General features: G+C 43.9%; 1 protein-coding gene across 3 annotated transcripts in view; it reads left to right on the forward strand.

Moving 5' to 3' along the window:
• The window catches only part of LOC121666325 (limbic system associated membrane protein), a 1,004,233-nt gene that overhangs the window by 670,115 nt on the left and 306,313 nt on the right, over positions 1-27,805 (forward strand). The window contains exon 2 of one of the 3 annotated variants that reach the window (XM_042031779.1): positions 26,139-26,217. In XM_042031779.1, coding sequence (XP_041887713.1) covers positions 26,139-26,217 — 79 coding nt within the window. Of the gene's footprint in view, positions 1-25,579; positions 26,218-27,805 lie in introns of those variants that run through there. The other 2 variants (XM_042031778.1, XM_042031780.1) reach the window with 2 other exon arrangements.

The following is a 27,805-nucleotide window of genomic DNA, read 5'->3' on the forward strand; positions in this document are numbered from 1 at the left end:
TGATTTCCATTTCTCAAATAATCAATACATCTTTTTATATTTTATAATTTGGGCAGCTTTACTGAACTTCTGTGAGATTTAATTAAGATTAAGCTTTAATCTTTAATTTCAATATATAAATTACCCTGAATTCTCTATTAAGACATTATTTGGTAGCCTCATTTGGTTTGAAATCTTGACTGGAAATGTGGCAAGCTCAACAGTAGTTACAGTACAAATGTTAATGAACTTCAGGAGAATCTTTGGATCAGAGGAGGAACTTGGCTGCAATTACATCTCCTTAGCTTATGTGGGTATGCAGTTAATAATGTGAAATGGGCAATAAGGAAGGTAGATTCTGCGTGGCTGACAGAGCTCTTGTTTGCATGGGTATCTGGTGCAGCAGTAGAAGTCATGGTGAGGTCAGCTGGAAAACAGCAACCTGTGGAAATGATAACACTTGTAAATGATGACTCAGGTGCCACACAATGTGTGGCACACAGGGAGGCTGTGAGTAGGGTTGAGTCTAGCAGAGTATTTTCTATGCCACTTGCCCATCCTTGCTGGAACCCATGGATTCAGCCAGCCATGGCCAGCTAGTTGGAGGGGAGACAGTAAGTCTGGCCTGGGTGCTGCTGGTGAGAATGGCTCTTCAGCTCTTGCCAAAACCTTGACTGCCACCAAAATCTTCCAAAATTGAGGCTGTGCAGCAGTTCCATCCTACCTTCCCCATGATTATCAGCTCCCTAATTAAAAATAATATTAATCTGAAAATCTCTGTAGGTGGTTGTCAAAGTACAATTTATATTTCAGGGCACATGCATTTTGTAGCCCTCTGCTTGACACATGTACACCATGGATCTCATCCACTTGCTAGCTGCTGTCTTTTTCCATTAAAAAAAAAAAAAAAATGAACTAATGAAAAAATCAAGCAGAGGAATGAAATAAAATGTTGTGGGCATTTTGTCACAACTTGGGCATGCACTTGGATCCTGGGGAATACAGGTTTCCATAGTGCAGGTAGAGCTTGTGTTCCCAAAGAGACTCCAGCAGTCTGTTCAAGTCAGAGATGTTTGAGTCTGGCCAGGAGCTCCTATTGTTTCATAACTTTGGCATTGTTGTTTTGTTTTATATTGGTCAAAAGTTAAGCAACTTTTTTACTTTTCAGTTGGTGTGGGGTTTTTTTTCTATGGGAAGGTGAAGCCTCCTGCAGAGTCTCATGATATGCAGAAAACTTACTCTGGTTTACCTATAGAACCAAGGATATAATTGCTAAAAAAGCCATAAGGATGAATGTAATATTTATAAAGTTAATGCACTGGTCTTTGAATGTTCTGTGCTTCCATAACATCTGTCATGTATCGATATAATAGTCTTTGAATTTTGCATGACTCCAGAACATCACATCTGCCGTGGCCCTGTCTAGAAACCTACTGCCTGGAATGGTCAAAATGCCTCTCTTTCCACACCACACCTACACCTACTCCCAGGTGGGGTAAAGGCCTTCCTGACTCCAATATGGGTGTCACTCTTGCACAAAACTTTATAAACTGATTCAGAGTTCTCACTTGACCACTGGACAACTATTTATCCTTGTAATATTACCTGGTCTTTAAATGCTACTCAGCCAGTTTTTAAATGGCTTTAACTCCTTCAGCTGTTGTCTGTCACATCATCTCGATGTTCCCTTCTCTAGCTGTATGAATGCTGCAGGATACAGACTGAGGTGCTTCTTCCTTCTTTTCATAGACTTCTGCAGCACAGACGTCTTGTATCTCACCTGGGAAACAGACACTGCTTTTAATTAGTGAAGGGCTCTCCCCCTCTCTGGTTTTATCAGTGTCACTAGTGCAATATAACTCGTCACTTAAGATTACTTTGATTGTTGCTCCCTTTTAGGGATCATTTTCCTTGCACCGATGTCTACGTACAAACACTGTTGGAAGTGGAGGAGGTTATCTGAGGAACTTTGCTTCTCTATCACTGGTACTGTAATGATATCCCTCGGGCTGGAAACATGTTGAGAAGAGCAGGCTAGGACACAGAAAGAAATCCTTGGTGCTGCTACACAAGCTGTTTCTGAGCAATAGCATCCCAAACTCCCTATTCTATTAGCTTTTCCACCAGAAGGCAACTGTGGGCCTACCAACATAAGGAAGGAGCAGGATTTGTTTCCTCCAGCTCTTCTAGGTCCTACAGTTTGCTACCCATCAAAGGTTTTAAAAATGCCTGTAATAAAATTGTTTGCAGTAGCAAAGAGCTGGACTTGATCCAGAGATACTTTAAAGACCAAAACCGGTTTAGACTAAAATATTGCTTTCTAGTGTAGTCAGCAAGACTGGAGTCAATGGGAAAAAAAAAAGTATAGCTGTATGAGATGCAACAGATTAGGTGCATTAATCCAACACACAGGGTAATGTTCAAGTTGAATATCTAAAAGAGAATACTTTTCGGACTGCTTAGGACTGCCTTCTCTCTGCCTTGAGGCTTCTCAGTGGTGTCTTGCAAAGAGTAGGGAGCTTGAAACGTGGTTGGGTTGTCTTGCAAACGCGAACTGGAGTCCCAGTATATGATGGCATCTGTCTGTGATCAGCCTGTGGAACCATTTGGGACTGTTGCCTTGTGAAACCGTGCAGTGTGAGGAATAGTGTGTTGAGGGAAGTTTGCTGTGTAGAAGGCTGGACATTTGGAATTATCAAGCCGACAGTACCCACATTAAAGTCCTTTATTAATGGAACCTGCTTTGCTTGTTTGAAAGATACACTCTGGTAAGGTTAGAGGCCTGATCTAACAATAGTGGGAGTACATGACAGGAACAAGAATACCATCGCTCTTACATCATTGCTGACATCAAGATGCCATTTGGCTCTGAGGGAGTTTGTTGCGATTTTGTAGCAAGAGCTCTGATTTAGGTTTCCATGTATTTTTGCCTTGGTTTGTCTCTCTGCATCAATGGAAAATGTGAGTTGCAAAGATACTAGAAGAACAACAAAGTATAGCAGGAATGAGTGCTCTCTTCAATAACATCTCCCCAAATTATTAGTAGTTATCACTTTGAAAATAGGGGACCAGGAGGCTGACATCTGTCCTCTGCCATCAGAGTATGCTGTGCAGTTTTGGGGTGTTTGTAGATTTTGTAGGCCAAAGAGTTCAGAGAAAATATGAAAGGTTAAAGAGGAGGAGATGGCTGCCTAAATGGGGGAAAACATTAAAAGCAATTAATGTAGAGAAAGCGTAGTTCATCAACAGCAAAGCAGGTGAAATCCCGGCTGGCCAGCCAGCTGTGTGCATCTATCACTGCTCAGCACCTGCACACAGACATTTTGTTGTGCATATCCTACAGCTATTCGGCACTAAGGAGAGGATGCTTGGGGAGAAGCAGAGAACAGCAGACATTTGAGGGGAATTTTGGATGGATTTACAAAGAAAAAGAAAATCACACCTTCTGGTAAAGCTGAAAAATAAGGTAGGAACACCAGGAGCTGGGCACTGGGAAATGTCTTCCACCACATTAGGTCACTCAAAGGGGAAATGAGGCAAGCAGTTGTACTGTGGGAGCACCATCCTTCCCCTTCCCACCCCTGTGTGCAGGTTGAGGATGAATAGCCTTGCCTTCTACATCCTGTAAAGATGATTGCTGCTGTGCTATGCCAGTTGCATGGCTGCCAACCTCTTCTAATTTGCATGTAATGTATGGTAAAGCCATAATGTCATTACATTGCATAGATCTTGCCAGAGACCACATTCAGGAGGCTGCTATGCAGTTTCTGGCTTTGACTCCACAGCATTAGTTACCCCATAAGCCCCTTTGGCATTGAGCTTCCACAATCAAGTACAGATGCCAATTACTTTAATGAGGCTGCAGATTCTAAAAAGGCCCCCCCCCACCCACACACCTAGCCCCTGGCTACTGTTTCCCTGGGAGGAGGCACAGGCAGTTTTGACAGACACTTATTTTTTTGCAATGAAGCATGCAAGAACATCTGGGGAAAGAAGGGGACTTCACAGTTGTCTGTAGCTGAGAAGAAAAAGGCAGCTTGGCGCAACTGACTTGGATGTCTTTGGCTGACAGATATCATGTGAGTTGTGCCTTGTGAATGCAGAACAGCCTGGTGCCTTCAAAGCACACCAGATGCAGAGGTATCAATTTCCTGGAAACACTGCTATTGTTCAGCTTCCTTCTTGTTATTAACATTATAGCCTCAGCAGGATATCTGGAAGTGAGATAGAGACACAGTTAGGGAAGGTTTGGGTTGAGCATGCTGGTTATCCAAGTGAAGGGTTTGCAGCCAAGCCTGTGGATGCTTGGAGGGAACTCGGTGTGGACTAGCCAGGACTGTGTTGTGCTAAGGCTCTACCAGAGGCAAAGCCCTCCATGCTCATGCACATAAGGGCTTAAAAATAGGCTTTTGCTTCAGCTCTCACAACTATGGGTCTGGCCCCCTATTGCCAAAGGGGAAATTGCATGGTATGGAGGAGGTAACAGTCTGTGTCCTCTTCCCCAAGTTCAATCACTAGAATCCAACACAGACCCTCAACATTAGAGAAGATTCACCCCAGCCATCAAGGGGTGATCAATCCTCAAATCTGTGAGGATTGCCAGATAGTAACAGATCCATCCTTTCCAGGCACAATTACCAAGTCAAATACAAAGGGATGCAGTCGCATCTCCATTGCAAACCCTGGGACAGGGAAATCCCATTTTTTTCAGATCTTTCCATTTGTTTTGTGCAGCACAAGAGGATACTGGCCCATAGTAACAGAGCCTGAGTGCTGCTGCAGTCCATCTGTTGAGATGGTGACAACAGTGCATAAATGAAAGAAATCCACTGACATCAGCGGAGTGGTTTCCACTCTCATGGGGCTGAGGCCAAGGTGGGAACAGGGATCAGAGTAATACTGTGATTGTGGAGTGATTCATTTCCTCTGCCTGTGCCTCAGTTTCTCCATCTGTGAACCTGTTGAGGACATAGGTTTGTTAAGTTGCACTGTGTATTTGAGATTGCTGTATTGTCTGCAAAGGTGGTTGTAATCCTCAGATGTTGCGGGAGTGGGAAGGATTATCATCATTATTTCTGACAGGCAGCTATAATTCATCTTTGCTTGCCAGACCCCTATGGTAGTTTTATTGTGGAATGAGTAAAGGCTATTTAAGCTTGGGAATCATGTGAGCTTATTTGTTGTTGAGCCTGATAATAAATTGGATCCAGACAGTGTTGCCTGAGCTGTGCAAACAGAGAAAATTTTATGATTCTTAATTTAATTTGTGCTTTCGATTTCACACTATTTGTATTCTCTCAAAGTCTGGAAACACTTCTTCACCATTTGATCTGGACTTTTCCCATTTGATGAATGGTGATTATTTCCTTTTCTCCTTCCCTGAATTTTTTTTCTCTGTTTTGTATAAAATACAAAACAATGACTTAATTAAGTCAGTCTCTTGAAAGAAAAGCTTTTTTAAGTTATTTTAAGCTCCCTCCGCTGGAGGCTTCTGCAACAGCATTGGAGAATGAAGTAACCTGGGATAAATACCATTGGACTTGGTTATATGCTGTGCATTCCTGTAAGAACTATACAAAAGGAAGGTGGTGTTTATCTTTTCTTTAGGACCAGCATTTTCTGTGACAGGATCTTAAAGCATCTGACATACACTAAAGGCTTAACCCTCACCACAGACCTTTGGGAAGCAAATACAGTACTTTCAGGGCAAAATATATGGCTCCAGTTAAGAAGCAAGTTTAAGGGATGTACCAAGGAATAGGATGAAAGGAGAAATGCAGGATCACAGCGAAAGCTGCAGAGAAGATTCTTGCACCATTTTGAAAGGACAGCAAACGTAGTAGCAGAAGAGAAGGTGGTATTGTCCAAATTAAGAAAGATAGGAAAAGGAATCAAATGAAAGGCTCACAGGATGGGATGGAATGAAATAATTCACAAAATGAAAACTCTAAGTATTCATCTCACCGCCTTTCCATCCAAGTGTCACCACACGCTCTTCTATCTCATGCCTTCTGCTCAGAAGGATTTTCTAGAATCCTGTTGCATGCTTACCTGCAGTGAAGTCACTCTTGGAAACCTGCTGCTTGGAGCACTGCCCACAGTAATGTTACTGCAGGCCACCCTCCTCACCTCTGCACAGAGCCTTGGGAACCCTCCCTTGCAGGGAGAGCTTTGCAAAGGTGTGGGTGAGGGCACAGAGAGAAAGCTGCATCTCATGGTGGGTTTTTTCTGCATTTTTGCATACAGCTTCTAAGAGCTGTGTAATAAACCAGTATTGATGAAGGAGGTCATTTACCATTAACTTATTTATTTTCTGCAATGAGCTAATGTTTAATTAACGTGCAATAACTTTTGCGACCAAATGTATCCTTTTAGATTTACTATAGGGGACAGTTTGAAAATCAACTTAAGTGGCCAATGACTGCGAATGTATTTATTAAGGTTTAAACATGTGTAAATGAGTTTGTGCTTATTTGCAGAGCTGTTAAACTACAGTAAATATGCTATTTGTCAATTGGTGGTTAATTAACATCCATTAGTTCTCCATTAAGAACACAGTTTGGTGTCTGAATTTCCTTGCATTAGTACTAACTTTGAATTAGGGCTGCACGTTTTCCTCTTCATACACCAGCACTTTTCAAAATCCAGTGCTACTCCTCGGACTTTACCTTGCAAGGCAGCAAATTAAAAAAGGGAAAAGTGGAATTTTATTGTCCAGTGTCACAGCTCCTGTTTAGGAACCAGGCAGCTTCCTTATTCACATATCTTCCTTCATATCTTCCTTCTTCCTTCATATCTTTCTCTCCCAGACTTTTGCAGCCAATGCAAGTTGTGGAGTTGTCCCAAGTGTTTAACGCCTTTGTGCCTCTGTGAGGGTTTAAGGAGACATTAGTGCACGAGCTGCTAAGGCCTGCATGGAGGATGCAGACGGGGCCAGTCGTGGAGGTCCTGTTTCATCCCAAAGAAAAATTCCAAGCTCGACGTTCCTGAGTGAAGGCTTTTGGGGGCGAGGTACAGGGAGTATCCCCTCTCAGCCGGCCGCTATGTCAGCAAACAACCACAAGGTGACACTGTCCCAGTACATTATTTATGTTTTGACAGAGGCACGTATATTAATACGTTTCACATAAAAGATGGTCCTAAGCATCAGCGTCTGCTCCCTGTTTCCTAACTGAGAATTAAAGATCTGAGGCAGGCATCGTGCACTTGTTAAATCCAAAAATTAGGGAGATTTTAAAACTACCTCAAATTTGAGATGATGGAGTATGTTGCTTACAGGCAGAGCTAGGCAAAGTCCTGTTTCCTTCTTCAGTTATGCAAATACTGAAGTATAGAAATATAGGCCGGAGAGGCTTTTTACAAGCTAGGCTTTTATCCAGAAACATTTATTTATTTATTCATTTATTTATTTATTTGAATGCTCTGCTTATTTGCTGAAATTGGTTTGGGATGGTTTCATTGAGTGAGGTTAAGCTGTGCTATGGGTATAACTCAGGTGTAGAGTTAATAAATGTTGGTGTAGACCTGACACACATGTGAATGGCTAACACAATGAGCATCTGGGAATGAGGCACTGTAATGTCTCTCAGGTTTTAGAGTCAGACATGGTATCAGAAGCATCTGTGGGGAAAAAAAAAATCTGTAAAGTGCACTAAAATACAGGTAAAAAATATTTTTGTAAGAGTAGATTTGGACCTGATTTTCCCCAGGTTGATGTTTGTTTACATATGACTATCCTGGTTTACCAGGTCAGGTTTAAAGAGTTAACTGGGTTGTTTGTGTGTGTAACCATGAGTTACCAGCTGAACCTGATACTGTTCAGTTGCCACATGCTCTCTGCCTGCAAACATCTACTTTGGTTTTAGCAACATTAGCTAAACTGGTAGAAATATTAACTGCTTCCTGTTGATTTCTCCCTCATGAACCTGCAGTCTGCCTGTGGTTTGTTGCTCTGAAATTATTAAAGGAACAGTCAGGGAAAACAACGTAACTTTAATCAGCTCAGTCTTGTTTGATCAATCATCAAAGTCCCCCCTTCAGCAGCCTTGTAGCTGGGGCCACCAAGATAAATTGTCCCAGTGTGTGTGTAAGGGGAGTGCGAGTGAAGCATTGAAACACTCGTGCCAGTTAAGGAAATGCAGTAAATATAAATGGGCTTTCCTAGAAAAGCACCAGCTTGTTCAAGCTCCTTCTGGTCCCGTGCACATTTCCAGCCTCACTGGGAAGGAACCTTTTCAAGTGGTACTTGACATGGTAGCCAGGTGCCTTATCAGTAAGTATCTGGGTATGTCACCCAGCTTCTGGCAAGTTATATTAGCAGCTTTGGTTTGAGGTGAGACATCTGTAAGTAGCAATCATGACTTGTCCTCCTCTTCCCTGACAACTCTAGACAGGCAGGTCCTTGACAGAACAAATCTCTTAAGTGGGGAACAAGGGGACATGATGACCATATCAGCTGTGGGCATAAACCCAAGGTGGCAGCTGCAGCAGAAACTCGCTCCTTTGGCTGCCTGTACACAGACTTGACCTGAAAGAACTCATCCCAAAAAGTCAAAGCTACTGTAGGATGCTTTACTGACTCATAGGAGGGGAGCTGGACTGGATTCTAAAGCATGAAATTGTCCATTGGGGCTGTTTGGTCTTTACTTTGCTAAATTGTCCAGCCCTCCTTACTGCAGCCAGTTCTTCCTGTTCAGGAGCTCAGTAGAGGCAGTGAGGAATGTTTTGATGATGTTTTTCTGCAGAGTATCAGGATAGGTGGGCCCAGCCTTAGGGAAGGATGGGGACAGGCAGTGCCTAACTAATAGAGTTATCAAGTTCAGTGGGGAAACATGAACTACAGCTCCCAGTAGACATTCCCTTCCCACAGGCAGATGTATTGTTGAGAGACTCAAAACAAAATGCAGTAAAATCAGAATGGCAAAACGTTTGGCTTCATTGAAAGTGGCAACATTTCCTAATCAACCTTGGCACTTTTTTTAAGCACTCTTGATTCTGGAAATTTAAAAAAAATATTTCAACTCTTATCGCTAATTTAGGATGAATACCTGTGATGAAGTTGTTGGAATTTTCCACAAGGAAAAAGTTCTGATTTGTTTTTTTCTGAGCTCAGCTTTAAAAATTGAGGTAGCTGCACTTGTTTCTGTGAAGTGCTTTGATATCCATGGATGAAAAGAACCATAGAAGTGCTAATTATTGTCATACTGGTTTTAATTATTCTGTCATACTGACGGAGCAACTGCCAGTTTTCAGCCAGCAATATTTTTTTACAAGATGTTGTCCAGTCCACAGTTTTCACAGAAACAGTCAGATACTTCTTTTTAATTGTTTTAAAAGGAAGAATAAAAGACAGTCCTCTCCCTCCTCAGCAGCTGCTACAGTTCTCTGATGGAGGTTCAAATCTGCCTGCATTTGTACAAGATGTTAATGTCAGGATGATGATGAAGAGTGGAGAGATGGAAAGCTCCAATTGTTAGATATTGCAGAGAAAACAGGGGGAGGAGCTAGGAAGGGTGAGATGCTCTGAAATTTTCTCTCTACAGTGATTTAAAGTGAAAAATGTGCTTCCCAAAAATTCAGGAAAGGGGTGATTTTCACCTCTTTTCTTATTGCTGTTCCTGTTATTTATTTGAAGTACATTTTATTCTTTTTCTGGGAGGTACTGTATTTCCAGGCAGCTCAAACCAACTCAGCTGAACTGTGTAATTCAACCAGTTTGAAGAAAAACTTTGTTTACACAGCAGTATTACTGGCTCCCATGAGAGCTGTAGTTTAAAGGCCTCAGTGCTCTTATCTTTTCAGCCATTCTTCCTGGCTGTGCTACAACCCTCCTAAGGCATCACTTGCTTCACCCAAGGCCAGTGTCATGTCAGTGGAACCCCACTGGCTACACTGGAGGAAAGTGTTTATCCCTGCAAAACTACCCAGCAAAAATCTGGGTGGTTTCCCTAAGGTGCTTCAGCAAAGACACAGCACCTGGTAAGACAGTACTGACTGGAGTTAAATGCAAAAGAGAAGATTTAGGCCCAGGCAAACAAACAGGCACGAGCTTATCTGGTGTGTTCTGTTCTCGTGGCGGAACTATCAGTGCCATGATTTCGCTGAGGGAAAGGAACCATGCAGTGACTGACTGTTAGTGAGTGACCAGAGCTACAACCCAAATATGAACCAGGACATCTGTGGAAATGCTCTAAAGCCATTCATGCTACACAGCCATTCCCAGGGGATAAGAAGTTGCCACCTAGTAAGGACTGTCATGAGTGGGTAACTCAGCTCCAGGAGTGCCGCATTTTGGAGGAGGCTCTTTCTGTCTGTGCATTTTATGGGAATAAAATGAAGATGTGCAGAAATCTTCATAATTGCATCATGCCAATCTAGAGAAAAAGCACTTGCAGGAGACACAACTGGCATTGGCATGTCACTCCCTCACTGTCATGGCTTTGTGTGTCCCTATGTCAGTAAACCTATCTAGGGCAAGCAGTGACTGTTCACAACTGACAATGGGCAGTTGGTCTCCAGAAAAAAAGCAACAGTGATATTCCTTTGGGGAAGAGACTTTCCCCCCTGGTCTGGAAAATGACGTGTCAGACCACTAAAACACAAGAGACACTTTTTTTTCTCCATTTGCAGTCTTTGTTTGCTTTCTGTTTGTTTCCAGCGATATAGTCTAGCTCCTCAAAACCAACATGATGCAGCAAATGGAAACCTAAGGGAAGTCTTAAACACCCAAGTCCTTTCACACGTATTCATTTTAGTGTTAAAAAAAATAAAAGGTCATTTATGTAAAAGCCTTTGATGCAGCAAGCCGTAATATTGTGTTGGGGTTTATTAATATGAAGCAGAAAGATTTTGCCTGTCACTGCAGTTACTACTCAGTTGTTGCCTGAGGATTATGAGGCTTTTAAACAGATAATATGCAGTTATTTTTCCTGTTCTGGAGAGAGCCTGGTGGTTCTCCATGTGAGTCAGCTGTAAAGCAGAGGAAGCACACACAGTGAAGGTGTCACCAGGGCGTTAAGAGCTTCTTTTAGACTGTGATGATTGTTTGGTGCCTGACTAGGCACCTCTATGCCTCAACAGCTAAGTCTCTGGCCTCATCTGAGTGACTGTCCCACCTGAGCAAGTAAAACAGCAGAAGAAAAAATATAACTTTTTCTTTGGTGACTTGCATGGCGAAACAGCACAAAGGAAGAGATGAAAATACGGGGACTAGCCTTTCTCTGAAGGGGCAATCAATATATTTAATGTGCTGTTGTATCTCAGGGGCAGGGAATTTTCTTTTGGAATGAATGTTGAAAACCCAAACTGAAGTGTAAAAGTAGCTTGTAGACTTGGGGAGATTCTTAACAAATGCCACCATTTAGGAAAGAAAAATCAGAGTGGATTCACACAGGTACATGGATAGAGGTAGCATTTTTTTTCCTACCGTATGGTCAGAAGTCATGAACCACAGTGAGAAAATTTCAGGATGAGCCTCAGTTTGTCTGTGGGAATTGACACGCAGCAGTTGACATTCTGCCACCCTGCTGGGCACCTCCTTGTGCCCAGGGCCAGGTGCAGGCTATAAACCTTTGTTACTCGGATCGCCAGCACGAGGAAACGCGATGCTGAATGTGACACTGGGAGCCAAAGTGCACATGCAGCTCCCTGGCCTTGTAATCCTTTTGCCAAGAGTGTTTACTGGAGGAATGAAGAGATAGGAAGTATGTTACAGCTGCATCAGCAGAATGTCAACTTAGGATGGCTTTGCCAACATAGCTAAACCTTTAGGTCTTTCTCACGGGAGCTTTAAGGTGAAGCTGTCTTTGGGGGCGTGTATTAACAGCCTGATGAAAACAAGGCAGTATGATTTTAACATATGTTAAGCATAATGGCAAAGAAGGAGCTTGAGGTTTAACTAACTGATTTTTAATACATCATGGAAGCATACTGCCTTATTTGTGCTAAGCGGTTAATACACATTAGCTAGTTAAATACATTTTCTTTGCACTTCTTAAATCCCAGTATGAACAGAGCAAGTAAGAATATTTTTCTTAAAAGAACATTGATGCCAAGTTAAAATCCTAAATGCAGGCCCTGACTGGAATTTTCTGGGTTTTTTTATGAATATAAGCCTTACTGTGTGCTTTCTGTATTTTCTTTCGAGGATGTGTGATGAAGGAATAAGAAGAAACATTCCTACATTGGTTTTTCTTCTTTTCTTCTTATTGCTTATATTCCAAATGTTGTTAAGAAATAATGAGAAAGCATTAATCATTTCTCTGGCTGGTCTAAGACAAAAGGAGAGAATCTACAAATCATACTGAATGCTTTGCAGGGTTTTTGAAACACTTCCTAGTCTTAAACTCTATTTCCCTTCGCCTTAATTTTCCAAAGTGTTGTATTCTGACTTAGTATTAATTGGAAGTAGTTGCTGTATTTGCCAGATGAGTCATCAAAACAGCTTTGTATCTTTCAGAGGGATGTTAGAATTTGGCAATCTCTTCCACTCTGGTGAAATAGTCAAGTGTTGTGGTTTAAGCCCAGCCAGCAACCAAGTATCACCTGCTGCTTGCCCACCTCCCCCTCACCCCAGTGGATGGGAAGAAGAATCAGGGGAAAAAAAAGTAAAACTCATGGGTTGAGATGAGAAAAGTAAAACTGAAACAAAGTAAAATATAATAAAAGTAGTAATAAAAAGAAGAGAGAGATAAAAACCTAAGAAAAACAAGTGATCCACAACTCAGTTGCTTACCACTCACTGACCGATGCCAAACCTGTCCCCAAACTGCAGTCAGCCCTAGGAGCTGCAATCAGCCCAGCAACTGGGTAACTCCCCCAGTCATATATAAACTGAGCATCATATTCTGCAGTATGAAATATCCTTTTGGCCAGTTGGAGTCACCTGTTCTGTCCAGGCTTCTCACAGGTTTTGTGCTTCTCACTGGCAGAGCATGGAAGATTGAGAGGTCTTTGTCTTAAAGGAAGCACTAATTAGCAACAACCAAAACATCAGCATGTTATGAACATCATTCTCATACTGAATCCAAAACACAGAACTGTTCCCACTACTGAGGAAAAAATTAACTCTATTTCATCCAAAACCAGGACACTGAGGAAGACTAGAGCTATAAGCTGATGGAAAAAGTTGTCCAGAACTGCTGGATTCAGGGAATCAGGCAAAGTTAAGCAGCTTGTTCATCCTTTTAGGATTTGCCATTAGAGCTTCATTAGCTCGATAATAATATTCTAATCACAAAATGTTTCTCTATGTCTGAATCCCATCCATCTTTCTTATGGTTATCCAAACACTTGTCAGCTTTATGGAAAGATACTACAGGAACTACAAACAATGGACACCACCTTCACATTGTAAAAGCTCTTGACTGCAGAGCTCAGGGTCATCTGTCCAATACTGATGACACCTTGAATCTTTCTGTAGGGAGTTGAATACATCTAATAAACTAGAAGTATATTGCATATTCCCCAGTCATCAAGACATTGACTCTATGCTGGCCAATGTGTTCAAACACTTTTAAGATTGGCTCTGGAGAGTGAGGACATCTCTAGAAAGCTGAAGAACCATAATGGAAATGATAAAGAAGACTTAATTTCTGGGTGAAATGGGGAGGTTTTGCCCTTTCTGTCTGAGCTGATTTGGTTTATTTTCTTTTTGTAAACATTGCTTCCTGACAAAAAGACCACAGAGCTTAAAACTTAATATTTGTCCTATTCCATCATCCCAGTAAGCTGGAACATCAGGTATGCCAGTCTCACCTTGCTCATACTCACGCACACACAGAGCATGATGCTGTCACATTCCTCTTTCCACAAAGGACTGCACCCTGACCTTCGCTCACCAGTTTCTTTCCTTGCAGTGCCTGGTATATCTTTACATCCCCCACAACTCTGTTGAACTGTGTAGGTGAAGTGGGGAGAGTTCACCTTGTGTGAAACCTAAATCCTTTGTGCAACTCTCTGTGGCAGTAAGAGCAAACCAGCTTCCAGTCCAAAGATTTAAGCCATTCCTGCTTTCCTGTGTATGAACAGAACTTCTGCTTCATGGGGCTTTCTCATTGCAGAGCTTTGAGGGACTACAGGCATATTATATGTGGTGCTAGTATCTTGCAGTTTCCTTTGGATATTTTTGAGCATCCGTGGCCCTTTCTTTGCTGCCATCAACTGTGCTTGACTTGCACAGAAAGAGCTATCCAGTACAGAGCCCTTACCAGAGTTACAGAATCATAGAATGCCTTAGTTTTGAAGAGACCTTAAAGGTCATCTACTTCCAACCCCATTGCCATGGGCAGGGACACCTTCTACTAGAACAGGTTGCTCAAAGCCCCATCCAACTTATTCTTAGATACTTTCAGGGATAAGGCATCCACAGCTTCTCTGGGCAACATGTCCAGTGCCTCACCACCCTCACAGTAAAGAATTTCTTCCTAATATCTAATCTAACCCTACTCTCTTTCAGTTTAAAGCCATTACCCCTTTGTCCTATCCCTCTACACCCTCATTAAAAGTTCTTCTTCAGCTTTCTTGTAGTCCAGCTCAGAAGAATGTAAAAGCAGCAAGGACCATCCAGAGTTTTTCTGTTACCTCTGTAAACATCTTCATGATGACTCTCAGCATTCATTTACAGACATTATGTTTACCAAAATACTTTAATTTCACTTCAGCTTCACTTGTGGTTCCCTTGTCTTTACTTGTGTGGTATTAGTGCAAATGCATTTGTGTGATGGTTTTCAGTGAGCAGTCAAGAGTCTTGTATCAGCAGTGGGACTCAATGGGCAAATATTTTCGCACCGGTATCCCTGCTGCTTTTCAAACCTTGACCGTTGCTTACAGATATCTGAGCCTTTAAGCTGTGGAATAGAGGCTGAAAATTTCAGCTGGTGTGAACAATGCATCCTCAGTGCCATCAGAGGTATATTGTGAACAAGGCATCGGCTTTTCATGAAGCACTCGGCAAACGCTTACCAGCAGTGGACAGATTTGCCTCAGAAGGTCTCAAACAACAGAATGTGATCTGTATGGGATGCATTGCTTGTGGCTAGGAGTTTGATCAGTGTGGCTTCTCAGTGCCTGAGTTTTATTGTTGATTGAACAATGGCAATAAGAATGGCAATTTGTAATTACAGCATATTCAGCTAGTGCAGATATTTCCCAGGGGAATATTCTCGTGCATCCATGTTTGTCTGAGGTCAGAGGAAGAAGCTTTTCAAAAACTTACTATAGTATGTGTTTTGTTATGTCCTTTAGCAGAGGAAAGGTCTGGAGTTAATCCATACTTCTTGAGAGCCAAATCTGTTTGAACCCCAGTACCCCTTTCTTGTTAGCTAAAAAATACCTTTCTCCTCACTGAGCACATAACAGATTTCCCTGTATGGTCTTCATGTGCCTCTTGGCTCTGGAGGATTGGCTCAGCTTGTGATAGGACAGAGAGAGGACATATCAGCTCTCTCTATGGCATTGAGTTCTCTTGGATGGTTCTTTGGTGCGTACAAGAACACAGTATTTTATTTAACAAATGCCAGTGACAGCAGAGCCCCAAACCACAGCTCTTTCTGTGGCATGTTATCTCTTTAGACTGGAGTCTCTTACTGGTGACCATACAAGCACTTTTGGGTGTTGGAAAGCTTTCACAGGTGAGTGGAGGTGTCCCATTGAACATCGTGATTGTGACAGAGGGAAATGGACTTAAGGTACCTGCTTGGCTCTTTCTGTCATGTGATGCAGATACACGTGGGCAGAGAGAGGCTGTAAAAATTTGGGCTTCCTGCTGGCATTGGTTCTTGCATTGTCCTGTGCAGAAAATGTTTCTTGAATAGGGACCTCAGTCGGAACACTGCTTTCACTTCATATTGTGTTCTAATAATATCACACAAGAGACATGAAATGGCTTTGATCACGGGGACTAAATGCCACCAAATATTCTTCTTCCTGCAGCCTTTTCCTTGCTACATTAAAAATTCATGGGCAATAGCAGCTTCTTCTTTTCAGGACTTAGCTACATCAGCAGATGGTGAGAGTGGGCAGGAATACCAGGGCATGTTGATGGACAGAACAGGGGTGTTCTGATCAAGCTGGGTGCAGGAGAAATTAGCACTTAATTTGCTTATGCTGTGTCTGTCTGAAGCCAGCCAGATTCACTGTTTGTTCCTCCCTTTGATGAGCAATGAGCTTACTGGAAAATTGTTGTAGTTAAGTTAAATTGACATGAATCTGAAGGTGTGCCTTAATTTCTGCATTTGCTTTGTTCTTTGTGTTGCACTGATTCTCCAGCCAAGAGCAGTTTACAGGGAATGAGAGCGAGAGGCAGACTTCAAGAAATTAAATCATAGCCCCACAGAAATCAGTGGCAAAGGTCCACTTGATTATATCCACCTGATTCATCCAAGGGGCCACTACGCGTCAAGGTTGCTTTTGACATCTCAGACACTGATAGACAATTTAAATGGGAAAATTCTTTGTGCTTTAGGCTCCTTCTTCCACAGAATCCTCATCACATCAGTAGGTAAACCCTTGCATTTGGCAGTAGAGTTTTATCACCCCAAGCCTATAGAAAGGTTTCCTGCCAGCTCCTTCATGCTGTACTCTCACCAGCTGAAAAATAGTAAACCATTTTTACCATTCTTTCTCAAAACTGTATGTGAAAGTGGTTGTCTTACCAAAAGCTCCAAAGCAAATCTTTGAGTGACTTGGAGCCCTCCATTTTACAAATTCAAGCCTTCCCTGGATTCCCACTGATGTCTGGCAAACACAGACTGAAAGAATAATGTGAAAAGGTGTTACGGACAATGATTTTGACTAAAAAATAGATTTTCCTGGAGGACACTTGAGGTAGCCTCACCCACAAGTGCGATAGGTGTGGTATTTGGAGTTCATCTTCCAGTCCATTCCTCTATCAGAGGGCAAGTAATGAAGCATGTAAGTGCCCTATTCAGAGCTCCATCTCTTCATCAAAGGTTTTCTTTGGGTCTTTTCTTATTGTCTTGTTCCAGTCTGATCCAACTTCAGTGATTTTTTTTTTCACATCACTTGCCTTTGTTCAGCCAGCTGCTGTAGTGCTCTGACCAACCTGCTCTTTATCCTTCCCTGATCTCTGCCTGCTGGAAGAAGCTAGCAGGTTCATTACATTATTTTAAAAAATACTGGTGTGTTGTATAAATTAAGAAAGTAATAAAGTGTCACTGAAGGCCAGAACAATGCACAGCCCCCACGGGTTTCACAGGAAGCAATGCTTCCGCTCCTGTGTGGGTTGTGGGCTCTTTGTTTCATAAAGCCCTGCCAGCTGCTGGATCTAACAGGTTGCTGGAGTTGAGTAAATTGTCTGTGTGTGAGTGTGTGCATTTGCTGGCACTTCATGGTCTGAGCCAGGTCAAGTCCCCACACAGATTTTATGTCCCTTCAAGAGAACACCTGCTTATTCTCACTCTTGCCTGGAAGGCCTTTATAAATGGCACCCCCAGACCTCTGTTTTAGGGAGCTGTTTCAGGATGTGTGCATCCCTCATCCAGCCCAGCCTTAGCAGAGTCATAAGCACTGGTTCAGGGAAGAATTTCTGCCCCTTAAAAGGTATTGCTTTTCCTGAAAGATATTGCTTCATCCGAGCAGTTTACAAGTTTGTCCACAGTCAGGTTTGTTTCACTTTATCCACATTGATTTAAACATGAGTTGGGATTAAGTGGAATCAGGGAGGTTCTGAGATGAGGAGGTGCTGCTGCTGCAAGGGGTGAAGCCCACAGGCCATACTGCATGGCCACTGCATCTGAGCACAGAACTGGAGGTCCCTCCATCCTGTCTGACAGAACGAGTTGCTGGAATCACCTCCAGCAAAATGCCTCCTCTCTCTGAGAAGTTTCCTAATTTCTGCACCTCTTGGTGGGCAGGTCCTCTGTTGTTCCACCCCTGCTCCTATTTCTGGCTTTCCTATGCTTAGACTTGGACCTAAAGTGGTCACTCCTGGCCCTACTTCTTTGCTATCTGGCCCGTATCAAGGACGGTCATATTAATCTTGCATCTGCCAGCTCTCTCAGAGGCTGCTGAAAACACCCTATTTTCCTCTCTGGCACCAGGTGTTGGGCATTTGTGGCAAAGTATTGAACTAGGAACAAAAGTGGTACAAAGTGAGACTCAAACAGGTACAACATAATATTTCAAGGAGACAGTATTTAGCAATAGGTAACCATTTAAGCAGACAAAAGCATGATTCAATTCAGTAGCTGGATGATAAAGGAAATAACATTTGTGTTTAAAACAACATGAAAAATTCTTAACCTGGTGTGGTAATTAATCACTGAACCCAAGAAGTGGATGAGTTTCTGTGACTTGAAGCAGGCAGCTGGATAGGATGATCTGAGAAGTCTCTTCCAGCTTTAAAATGTATGAATATGACATGGCCTGACAGAAATGGGGCATGGGAGCAACGTAGGAAAGGGAGAGAAACTTGAAAATATCAGGGTGAGAAGTTTAGAGGAGAGTAGTAGAGAGATGAGAAGAAAAGCTGAAACATTAAAAAGTTTGTGTTGAAAGACTAGGCATGCACTAACTCTATATGCTGGTGCAGAGACAGGCCCGGCCTGTAGCCTGTAAGGATGGTATTAACTGGGCCTGTGTCTGTGGGACATTTCTCCTGTTTTTTTTATCTTGAAGATCTGGACATGTTAAAGATGTGTTTTCTTCATTTTCAGACCTGACCACAGTGAAACGAATGGAAGTGTTTTCAGAAGCTTGAAGTCAGGCAGGTCACAGTTTCAAAGGAAACCTTCTCCAAATTTTTGCATACAAATTTCTCTTCCTGTTTGTTTCATGTGAGGCTTTCTGACAGTGCCTTGTGTCCTGATAGCACCAAAAAACTTGAGAATCTTTCTTGTCTTGCTGCAGGCCTCAATTTAAGTTTCATAAAAGCTATGTTGGAGCTGTTGTAAAGGACAAGAAAATGCATGGCACAACAGCCTGCTGCACTCTGTTCTTCACAATAAAATTAACTCTCTGGTAATGATGGATATGTAGCATGTATCATTTCAACAAGACTTTGGGGCTCTCTTCAGAATCATCGCTGTCAGAGTGATTATGCTCATTCATTAGCGTTGTGTCGGGAACTCCATGCCAGAGCAGGTCATCGAATACGCATCAGGGCTCTGCAGGATGGGTTTGACCACCTCTTAGTTGTATAGAATTCCTGTCTGCAGCAATCTATGTCCCTTGCAGCTGCCAGGCAGTTGTTTTGGGGCCTGTTAAGGAGTACGTTGTAAATAGGTCACGCTTGGCATGTTCTGTAGATTGAGTCTTGCAGGGGCTTTCGGTAGAGTAGTGTCAGATCACCCTGCAGCCTTCGGTGCTTCGCTCTGTGTGTACGATTGGAAGCTTATGTGAGGATGTCTGCCATGGAGCTGTAAACTTTGACACGCCCTGAGAGACAGGACAATTTTAAATGGTAAAATTCGGCATCTGCTCTGAATGCCCTCAAGAGAAGATTACGTCTCTGAGGGCAGAGGGAGTCAAGGGAAATTAACTTTTTATGCCTTTGTGACTGCTTCATTAAGAAATTTACCCAAATTCACTGAAGAATTCGAACTGTCCTCCTAGAACTTCCCAACCTTTGGGTCATCTCTCTGCTTCTGTTTTGAGAGGGACTGTTAACCACTGCAGTCACTTGCAGTCAATCCTAATTACTTTTGCTGAGAGCAGTAAATATTCACTGGCACTGGGAGGAAAATTTCTGGGGATATTCGGACTAAGCAGATAGAGTTACTGCTTTCCTGTGGGGAAGTGGATTATTTAAGGACATGTAGGGTTGAACTCTGACTCTGCCTGACTCATCAAGTGTTATGTGACATTGGTGAAGCAACCAGTCACTGCCAAATATAAAGAGATTTTGAAGCTGTCCTCAGTGGGAGGTATGGACTGCTGGTCTAGACTTGCATGCCTAACTCCTATAGTCACATTTAGACAACACAGGTTGATGTACTACCTTGTTCCTGCAAGAAATGTCAGAACTGGGATCAGCTATTCCCCTGCTTCTGAAGCTATGAGCCAGCCTTTCTTGTGGGAACAGGTCCCACAGTTTCCCACTGGGACTGCTGACTGGGCTGGGGGATGGCAGGCAGCTTGGCTCCCTGCCACACAGCAGCACTGGCTGAGCAGCCTGGCCTCCAGTGGTTTCAAAATGATTTGACACCCTCTGGCAAACAGCAGCTGCAGAGTCCAGTTGCGAGGTGTTGGTAAGGAAGTCACTAATGGCATGTGATGTTTCAGGGAAAAGGCAGTGCAATGCTCTTGATGCTACTGATGACCTTTATTCTTATATTGTTTTATTTATGTTAGACTGGAAGGGTAATTTTTGTTTTAAGCAAAAAATGAAGCACTCTCTTTGTCTTGCCCCTCTCAAGTAGGAAGGACCCTTTTACAAATGAGTCTGTAGTTCTGTAAGCACTTGCTATGATAGCAAGCAGTAATTAAGGCCACAAACCATCTGCAGTACTAATTCTTTAATTCTGCGTGGTCATACTGATGAAAAAAAGGTATCTTTAGGCTACTATTTTCCTCCTGCCCAGCGTTCAGATTTGGTCTTTAACTAAAGGTGAAACATCCCAAAAAGTCTGAGCACAAAATCTCTTCATCCAGTCAAACAAGTTTTTTCTTTCAAAGGTGATAAACACAGTTCTCTACCCATGCAGCACAGAAGATGAACTTCACAACTTGTGTTTAGCTGGTGGAAACCAGCAGAGCTCTTCTGACAGCGGTGGTGATATGTCAGCTTACAGCAACTGAGAACCTGACCCTTGATCTCTAAATTGTCCACACCGAGGAGATCAATTGTGAAACCAGATCAATTGCATAGTAACAAGGTTACAAATTGGTGAAAATCAGCTCTTGTTCTCATACAGGAGGGGGTTCTGTTACAGCTCAGTCACCACGCTTAGAGAGAGGTGTTGTGCGTGCATGTTATCATCCACAGTTATGGCCTAGCTGAGTGCTCTCAACACAGTAAATTCTTCTGCCTAATGAGGTCCTTACTTCACAGGAGGCTTGATCTTGTTGCATTACATGTCTGCATGTTAGCTTTAGCTCTAAACTGGCTCTTTTTTTCAGCATCAAAACCCAGTTTAATTTTTAGGCTTGCAAAGTATTCATAAAAACCATATACATGTTTTTTTCCTCAAACTGCATTTTTTTTCCTATAATAAGTGCTTTGTAAGTTTGAGTTTCCATCTTTCTTCTAGCCTTGCTTTTCCTCTTTTTCTTCTACTCCTGTGGCTCCCTGTATCCTAGGGACCAAAGGAGAGTGGAATATTACTGCTTAATTGCAGTGGGATGCTGTCCTTGCACATCAGAGCAGAAACGTGTGCATGTAGGAGCTGCAGGTATGGGAATGAAGAGAGGAATGAGAGATCACCACTGTCCTTCCAAGGTCCCCAATCTTCCTTCCCATGTGGTGAAACCCCTTTGGCTCTTCCTCGTTCCTCTCCATAACTCCTCTGCCAGTGCGACAAAATTGCATTTTCTCTTCATGGCTGAGAAGCTTTGAGCAGGCTCTGCTGCATTGTGCAGCAGTGTATCTTGACTAAACACGTTATAGCTCACAAAACATCATATGTTTTCGCTCATTGTTGCGGATATCCCAAATAAAGTCCCTACGTGCCTTGACTCTGCTGGAAGAGCCACTGCAAAATCCCCTTAAAACTATCGTGTCAGTCATGATAGGGTCTGGTATTTTTCAGAAATGCCTTTTTCCTGATTCCAGCAATATTTGGGATAAAGTCACCAGTTTCGGTGTGGCTGGTAGCAAGTGAAAGTCAAGTGAGAACAGTTCCATTTTGTGGCTGTTTGGTGTGAGCTGACGAGCCTCACTTCATCCTAGAGGGCAGCCATCCACATCATACAGATGGTTGTTGCAGTTGGAATTGAGTGAAGTTCGTGGATCGCTCTTTGCATTTAGCCACCTCAAATGCAAAAAAAGCCCCACTCCTATTTGTGGATAGAGTCCATGCTTTCAGTGTCTCTTGGCTCCTCATGAAAAGCAGATGGCACTTCAGGCTTTCACAATGTCAGTTCCTGAGCTGCCACACAGGTAGGCAGAGGTGACCTGAGCACCTGTCCTAGGGCACCTCAGCATATCTCAACACATCTCCTGCCCATCCAGGACCAGCGTGGAGGTTCTCTCTTTTAGCTGGCCTAAATATCCACACTGGGATGTCTTTAGCCCATTCCCCTCGAAGCCAGTGAAACTAGGAATAGCCAGGCTGCCTCAGCTCATGCTGCTGTTTTCCTTCCAGCTTGTACACAAACAAATCCTGCATCCATAGCGTGGAAACACAGGTATGTTCCTGAGTCTGCCATCCAAACATTTCTATCATGTCTCTGGTTGTGCCTTACAGCCTGTGCTCATCAGAGTGTGTTGCTCTAGGCCCTGTTCCCTTTGAACAGGGTTTAAGTGTTTTGCATTGGAGGGGAGTGAGGTACCTGTAGGGCTGGGCTCATGCTGCTCCATCCATTCCTTTCTGCATGGTGACAAAGTCTGGTCAGTCAGGCTTGTCCTGCCAGTCCTGCACCCACCAGGAGCATTGATAAATGGCATTAAAAGGCTGCAGTATGGATTTGTGGTGGCAATGCTCTGACTGTTTACCTGAATTTTTCCTCAAGTTTTCAGAAGGTAGGAAAGTTAGGAGCCAGACATGCTGTTTCGTTATCTGCTTCCAGCAGGGGGAGATGAGTCCAGAGAGTTATTTCTTCTGGGAACACATACAAAAATAACATTATTTATTTTACTCATGAGGCGGTCTCCTAGGATTTGTGTGATTCGTGCTTGTTTGGCCTTTTACACCTATGCAACCCCTTCCTTTTGCTTCTGTACACTTCTAAAAGCAAATAAGACCTATCAGCTTTAGGGTTTGGTTTTATTTTTCACAATGTTTACAAGACCCTCAGGGGAATTTCTTCCTCGTCTCTCTGTTTATTATAATTATTATTATTATTATTAAATAGTTATGCTACAGTGGTTCTAATGAGGATTGTATAAATGTGTAAGAAGATGAAGTCATCCCCTGTACTGCTATATCAGCAGAGAGGGGCCTCTGAGTCCTCTGTGATGCACCTCTCTTGGTAGGGAGGCATAGCCACATGCAGTCCCACCTTGAATCAGGATCTTACTGGAGTCTGGAGACAGGATTCCCTCTTTCTCCCTCCCTGAAACCCCCTCTGTCATTCTCTGTATAAAACATATTGGTGCCACTTTCTATGAACTATATTTAACTAAGCATTAAATTTAGATTTAACTGGATAGTTATTGCCTCCTAAGTAAATACTCTGAGATAAGGAAATATTTAGCGAGCTCTAGCAGTAGGGTGGCAGATGCTTCTTGCATTGCATAATAGTTAATCTTCGACAAATATGTTTTCCTTACTCCACGAGCATTTAATTAACATACAATAGCTCTTATTAAACGTAGATAAAACATACATGGGAGACCCTTGTAAAAAGGATCCATGCAACACTGGCTTCCAAAAGAGGTGCATTTTGTTCACTGGTAACTTCATATGGGACCAGGTCTTTTAGCTGTACTCAAAGTCTGTCACAGGAGTGCAGATGTTTCCCCTTGGTGATGCCCCTCTTCTGGAGTGCCAGCAGCCTGATGCAACTCTGTCCCTTGCACTCTCCTTCATCCTAGAGTGGTGGGTCAGCAATCAGGTGTCAGCAGCATGGTCTTCTCCAGAGCAATATCCTTGTGGGGTGGCATCTGTCCCTGCAGTAGCTTGGGAACACTGAGTGTGTGGATTAACCCCTTTAGCTCCTCATTCCTCTCCCCCTCTGGTGCTATCCATGCCAAGTCTACTGCAGAGGAAACGTCTGACTCGCCTCACTCCTTGGCTTGAATACAAAGCAGTCATCTCTTCTTGCTGCTGCATGCATGGCACTGGAGCAGCAGTGTCATGACCTTAGTCCTTAATTTGTGGGCCTTTAACACTTGCAGGGATTGTTTAAGTACCCATAGGCAGTGCGGCCTTTCCATACCAAGGCTGCAGGGGCCAGTTTCTAGGAGTTCAGAAAGCAACTGGATGTATTCCTGAAAGAAGAAAATCATTCAAATACCATTAACTACAAAGGCAGTGCCACTGGCTGGGGACATGCCTTAGCTATAAATCACTAGAAATAGATAAGTGCCCTGGAGCAGTACCACTGCATGCTTGCCTTGTGCTTGTGAGCTTCACCAGGCATTGGGTTTAGGCTGCTTGGAGACAGGACCAAGGGTTAGAGGGACCTTTGATCTGGTCCCACACGGCCATTTCTATGACAGTGACATTCCTTATGTCTCTTCAGTTTGTGTGCACGAGGCTGCAGGAGCAGAGGTGAAGCAGGCAGTGTACAAGATCTGTTTTTTCCCTTCCTGCACACACATGTAGCAGTGCTGTGACCACACAAGACAGCAACTCTCAGCCGAGTTAACCCCATGGCTTTTCTTGCACCTGATTCTCTGGGCCCCTCTCAAACCTCCCCTTCCCTCTTTGCATCCTCGTCCCAGTCCTGCCGTGCTTTGGCCGCAGAAGGGTTACTACACTAGTGAAGCATCCCTAGGAGCAGTTCTGATCCCTCCCGCAGGCAGAGATCGGGCTGGTGGAATGGCAGGCAGGCATCAGCAATAAAACATACAGCTTATTCCTTTCCGTTAATTTAATCTCCCTTCTCTTTGCGGCGGCGGTGGGCTGCGGGCTGCGGGCTGCGGGAGCGTTCCCGGGTGGGCAGCGCTGCTGCCGGCGGGCGCGGGGCTCAGCTGCGGGCTCTGGCAGCCGGGAGCACAGGCCGAGCATTCACACCGCGGGCAGCTCAATGCCGGCATTGTCTCCGGTCCGTCGCTCCGAGGCTGGGAAAGGAGGTGGGGGGCGGGAAGGGCTGACTGGAGAGAGGTGGGAGGGAGGGATGTACAACTGTTTATCTGGCGAGAGGAAAGTCTGAGACGGGAAGAAGCAAGGTTTGAGGCTGCAGAGGCAGTTGCCAAGGATGCTGCTCTGTAAATCAGCTAGCGTGTGGCTTCAGGCCCCTAAGCCAAGTTGTTTGCACTTTTGGCCACGGACCCGTTTTCCTCACTATTTCATCCTGAGAATATTGGCCGTACCTTCCTCCGTCCTCTCTGCCCTACTCTCTGTGCCTCCCTCCAGCTCAGCAGCTCCCGGCTGCTCCTGCCTCCTCTCTGCTTCCCGCTCCAGTTCCCCGCTCGCGCTCCCCTTCTCCTCCTTCCTCCAGCCCCCTCTTCCTCTCCCATCCCCTTCCCTCTCTGTCTCTCCCTCCCTCCCTCCCTCCCTCCCTCTCCTTCGGGTCTTCCCCCCTCTGCCTTCCAGCCCTCATGCCTTTCCAAGCCCCCTCTCCCTGCTGCAGTGCCCCCCTCCCCTCCGCGGCTGCCGTTCCGTGTCCCCCCGGGCAGCCCCATCCCCGGCGCGGGGCCCTGGGGCGGCTGCCCCCGCGGGAGAGGGATGGGGAGCGCGGCCCGCGGCTCCCTCCGCGCCCGCCGCCGCCGCTGTGGTGCCGAGCTGCCGTCTCACGAGCAAGGCTCCCTCCTCCCTCTCTCCCTCTCTCCTCCTCCTCCTCCTCCTCCTCCCTCCCTCGCTCCGCCTGGGAAAGTGGGTTAGGAGGGAGCGCGGGGCTGGAGGCTGCACAGCCACAGGACTATCCCCTCCCGCATCCCGGCGGCACAGGATTCCTCTTGTTCCTTTTCCTTTTTTTTTTTTTTTTTTCCTCCCACCTCTCTTCATCACTCTAAACGGGTCGATTTAATTGTTATTATTTCGTAGTTATTTTGCTACCTGACTTTTTCCTCTTGCTTCTTTTTTTTTTTCCCCTTTTTTATTTGAAGGCTGTGCTAAGACTTTTTTTGTAAAGCCTTTAAAAAAAAAAAGGCAAGGAGGGGAAAGAAGCCAGCAAGAGACTGAAAAGAGCAAGAGAAAGTGGCAGCTGAGGACTGTGAAATCACCTCCCCTTTCTCAGGCTGTCGATCAGAGCGAGAGTTGTACATTATTATTATTATTTTTCTTTCTACATCTGTCTGTCCACATACACAGGCAGAGAAAGAGACAAGTACTGACAGTGAAACTCGACGAGACCAGCCATGGTAGCAAGGGCTCAGCCTGATCGGAAACAATTACCGCTGGTCCTACTGAGGTTGCTTTGCCTTCTCCCTACAGGGCTGCCAGTCCGCAGCGTGGATTTTACCCGAGGTACCGATAACATCACCGTGAGGCAAGGGGACACAGCCATCCTCAGGTAGGGCATTTTGCCAACTTTTCCTCTTCTGTGTGTGCATCTATATTTCCATGTATGCAACGTATACGTGTGACGTGATACAGACTTGTGTGTATATGTCTCTGTGAGAGTGTGTTATTTTACCTCTCAAACTGCAGTAGCAGCAGCTGCTACAAACAGGCTCTGCGTGTGTGTTTGTGCTTTAATATGAGAAAATTGCAAAGCTTTTGAACACTTCTTGCCACACTATCCTCTGTGTAGTGCTCTGGATCAAAAGAATTTCAGTGGGGAAAGATGTGCTTGTGTTAGCCAGCTCTTGTGAACGTACACTTTCCACCAGCCCTGCAGTATCAATAGAGGAATCGAAAAGGGATCCAGCTGTGCTTGCCAGATGTTCCATTGATCTTCCCAGGCTTCTTTTTGTACATATGCAAAAACTTTATCCCTGGTGCTGCCAGAACTCTCAGGCAAGTTCTTTTGGGAAACTCTTGTCTTTTAATTTTATTTTTTTTATGTTTCTGCCCTGTGGGGAGGGAAGATAGATACAATAGTTGAAAAGACTGGTGAAAAAATGGTATAGGAGCTCTGACATTTACGAAGATTGTATCTTAGCATGTTGGGTTTTTTGCAGGGTTAAATAAATGGGTGTATGCTGTGCCTGTGTGTCTGGTTGTGATGAGGATGTCTTTGCACATGAAACCTTGCTTACTGGCAGTATTGAATGTTATATTTATGGTTTCATTGTGCAGGTTTTCCAAAGGTACTTCTGACACTACTTGGGCTTTCAGTTAGGAGTGTCCCAAATAGCTGAACTGCAGTAGCCTTTTTCCTGTAGGTTTCTTTTTTCAAATTCTGCCTTGCTCAACTTACCTGCAGTAACTTCCCTACTGAAGGAAAATTCTGCGTGTGTGAGCGTGCACACTGTGTATTATGGCTATAAAACTACTGGGTGTAATTTAAAATAAGTCTGTGATCTGTGTGAGGAGCTGATAGTGCACAAACCCTGAAGCATCAAGGGAGCAATCCCCTAGCAAAGCTAACAGCAGCAGCGAAGTTTTCTTTCTCTTTCTGTGAAATAAATCCTGCTGGATGTCACCAAACGCTCTGCTACACGATCCCCCGTGTCCTGCATCCCTCCCATTTAATGATAGAGGGAAGAAGGATGCTGGAAGAGGGATGTGTGTGTGTGCGCGTACGCATATCGCTTCGGTCGCCTCCCATGTCCTCGGTTGTTTTGATCCTGGAATATCCATTCAGCAGCTTCCATTCCCCAGCTTTCCAGACTTGTTAACTTGAATGTAAGATTTATCCACACAGAGTAATAGGATTTACAGAGTAATTCATCTGCCTTGCATATACAATGGAAGCGGTTTAGATTCGACATGGTAAACACCTAACAAGGGGTGTTGCCTCTGACTCCAGCTTCTCTACTCTCTCTTCCACTCACTACCAATTCATATATCCCATTAACCCTTTTCTAGCAGGACTCCTAGCTGACTTATCCCCTTTTTAAAGGCAAATCACTTCCATCAATTGTTTATTTTGGAGGGGCTGCTCACACAGATGTTTGCCAGCATATGTTTGGTACATGCAGCAGCAGACAAGTCAT

The sequence above is a fragment of the Corvus kubaryi genome, unplaced genomic scaffold (genome assembly GCF_017639235.1).
Source record: "Corvus kubaryi isolate FWS band 111438036 unplaced genomic scaffold, C.kubaryi_AGA036_p1.0 37341, whole genome shotgun sequence".
Taxonomy (NCBI): Eukaryota; Metazoa; Chordata; class Aves; order Passeriformes; family Corvidae; genus Corvus; species Corvus kubaryi.